This window comes from Ursus maritimus, unplaced genomic scaffold, assembly GCF_017311325.1.
Source record: "Ursus maritimus isolate PB19 unplaced genomic scaffold, ASM1731132v1 scaffold_2, whole genome shotgun sequence".
NCBI classification, from domain to species: Eukaryota; Metazoa; Chordata; class Mammalia; order Carnivora; family Ursidae; genus Ursus; species Ursus maritimus.
The window spans coordinates 657,996-659,749 of record NW_024424452.1 but is presented as its reverse complement, the minus strand read 5'-3'; the positions used below and the strand labels follow the sequence as shown (position 1 = coordinate 659,749).

General features: G+C 67.2%; 1 protein-coding gene across 9 annotated transcripts in view; it reads left to right on the top strand.

Moving 5' to 3' along the window:
- ADAP1 (ArfGAP with dual PH domains 1) overlaps nucleotides 1-1,754 on the top strand; it is a 57,257-nt gene that overhangs the window by 37,762 nt on the left and 17,741 nt on the right. The window contains exon 1 of one of the 9 annotated variants that reach the window (XM_040634644.1): nucleotides 280-1,081. The exons of 7 other annotated variants lie outside the window; for them this stretch is intronic. In XM_040634644.1, coding sequence (XP_040490578.1) covers nucleotides 850-1,081 — 232 coding nt within the window. In that variant the 5' untranslated portion in view covers nucleotides 280-849. Of the gene's footprint in view, nucleotides 1-279; nucleotides 1,082-1,754 lie in introns of those variants that run through there. One more of the 9 variants, XM_040634645.1, reaches the window with a different exon arrangement.

Genomic DNA, 1,754 nt, shown 5'->3' with positions numbered 1-1,754 from the left:
GGGGGAGGGGTCCCAGGCTGAGCTGGGGGGCAACGAGGGTCTTGTCAGCAGCGGAAGAGCCGAGGCAGGAGGGCCACAGAGGGCTTTGAGCGGCTGGGGGAGCAGCCCGTGGGGTGGCCTGGGTCAGGGCGGTGACCGGGACAGGAGGCCGAGCCCCAGCCCCAGGGTCGGCCGAGGTGCAGGGCACCGAGGATGAGGACCTGGGGCCTCGCCGGCTGTGCAGGGGGGCGGGAGCCGCTGGAGGCCTGTGCAGCCCAGCCGCCGGAGGGGCTGTGGGGGTCAGGACAGAGCAGCCCTCCTGTGTGGCCGCCACATCCCACCCCCGGGGGAGCGGGCTCCTGGGCAGACGCCCCTTCTGCCGCCTCGTGCGGGCCGCCATCCCAGCAGTCAGAGGCAGGAGGTGGGGACAGGGCGTCACTCAGCCACGGGAAGACGCGACGCACGGACGGGTCCACGCCACAGTGAGGGTGAGCCGTGGACACTGCTGTGTGCAGGAGGCCCGCCGCAGAAGGCCACACGCACTGCTCGAGGCCGCATCCACACAGGCCAGTCCGCATGGCAGTGGGCCGTGGTCGGGGCCGGGTCACAGGCATCCTCCCTGGGGTGATGGCGGTACAGCCGTGGGAGGGACTGAGCCTCTGTATTTGACGCTTTCAGCGGCCGCATTTGATGGTGCGTGAATCAGAGCTAATTTTTTTTAAGTTTATTTTCTCAGTCGTCTCTACACCCAACGTGGGGCTCGAACTCACAAGCCCAAGATCCAGAGTCGCTTGCTCCAGCCGCGGAGCCAGCCGGGCGCCTCAGAGCTGGTCTAAGGGGGGGTTAGTGGTAACACCGTCTGATTAGCAAATGGTTTTAAATATCAAAGCTGGCGGCCCTTCAGCCCTGCCTTCCGGGGCGGCGGACATGCGGACATGGCGGGGCCTTGTGTCCAGGGGCGCCAGGAGCCTCCGTGAGCCCTGCGGCCGGGCTCAGCGCGGCGCTCTCTCTCCTCCCAGACTCCTGCGCGAGCAGTGGATCCGGGCCAAGTACGAGCGGCAGGAGTTCACCCACCCTGACAAGCAGGAGCCCTACTCCGCAGGTAAGGCCGGCGTCGGCCCCTCGTCTCTGCGCCTCTGCCTCCGGCCCTGTCCCCCTGTCCCTGTCTCTGTCTGTTCCTGTCTCTCTGTGTCTGTCTGTCCCCCTGTCCCTGTCTCTCTGTGTCTGTCTCTCTGGTCCTGTCCCCCTGTCCCTGTCTCTCTGTGTCGGTGTCTCTGGCCCTGTCTGTCCCCCTGTCCCTGTCTCTCTCTGTCCCTGTCTCTCTGTGTCTGTGTCTCTGGCCATGTCTGTCCCCGTCCCTGTCTCTCTGTGTGTCTGTCCCCCTGTCCCTGTCTCTCTGTCCCCCTGTCCCTGTCCCTCTGTGTCCATCTCTCTGTGTCTGTCCCTGTCTGTCCCTCTGTGTTGGTCCCTGTACCCCTCCCTCCCACTCCTGACACTGCGAGGCTTGTTTTGAATCTGGAGGATGGGCTAATTGCTCTGGGCCAGTGTCCGGTCCTCCTGACACCGAGCTTGGTGGCCTGGTGCTCAGCCCCTGCGGCCATCAGCAGCCCAGCTCAGACAGGGCAGGTGCCTAGGGACGGCAGGGCCGCGCCGGGCACCCTGGCTGGGCGGGGAGGTGGGCCCTTGCTGGGCCGTGTGCAGGGTGAGCAGGTGCTGGCGGGAGGGGCTGAGGGGCTAGAGGGCCCGGCCCGGGCCGGGGCGGGGGGGGGGGGCCG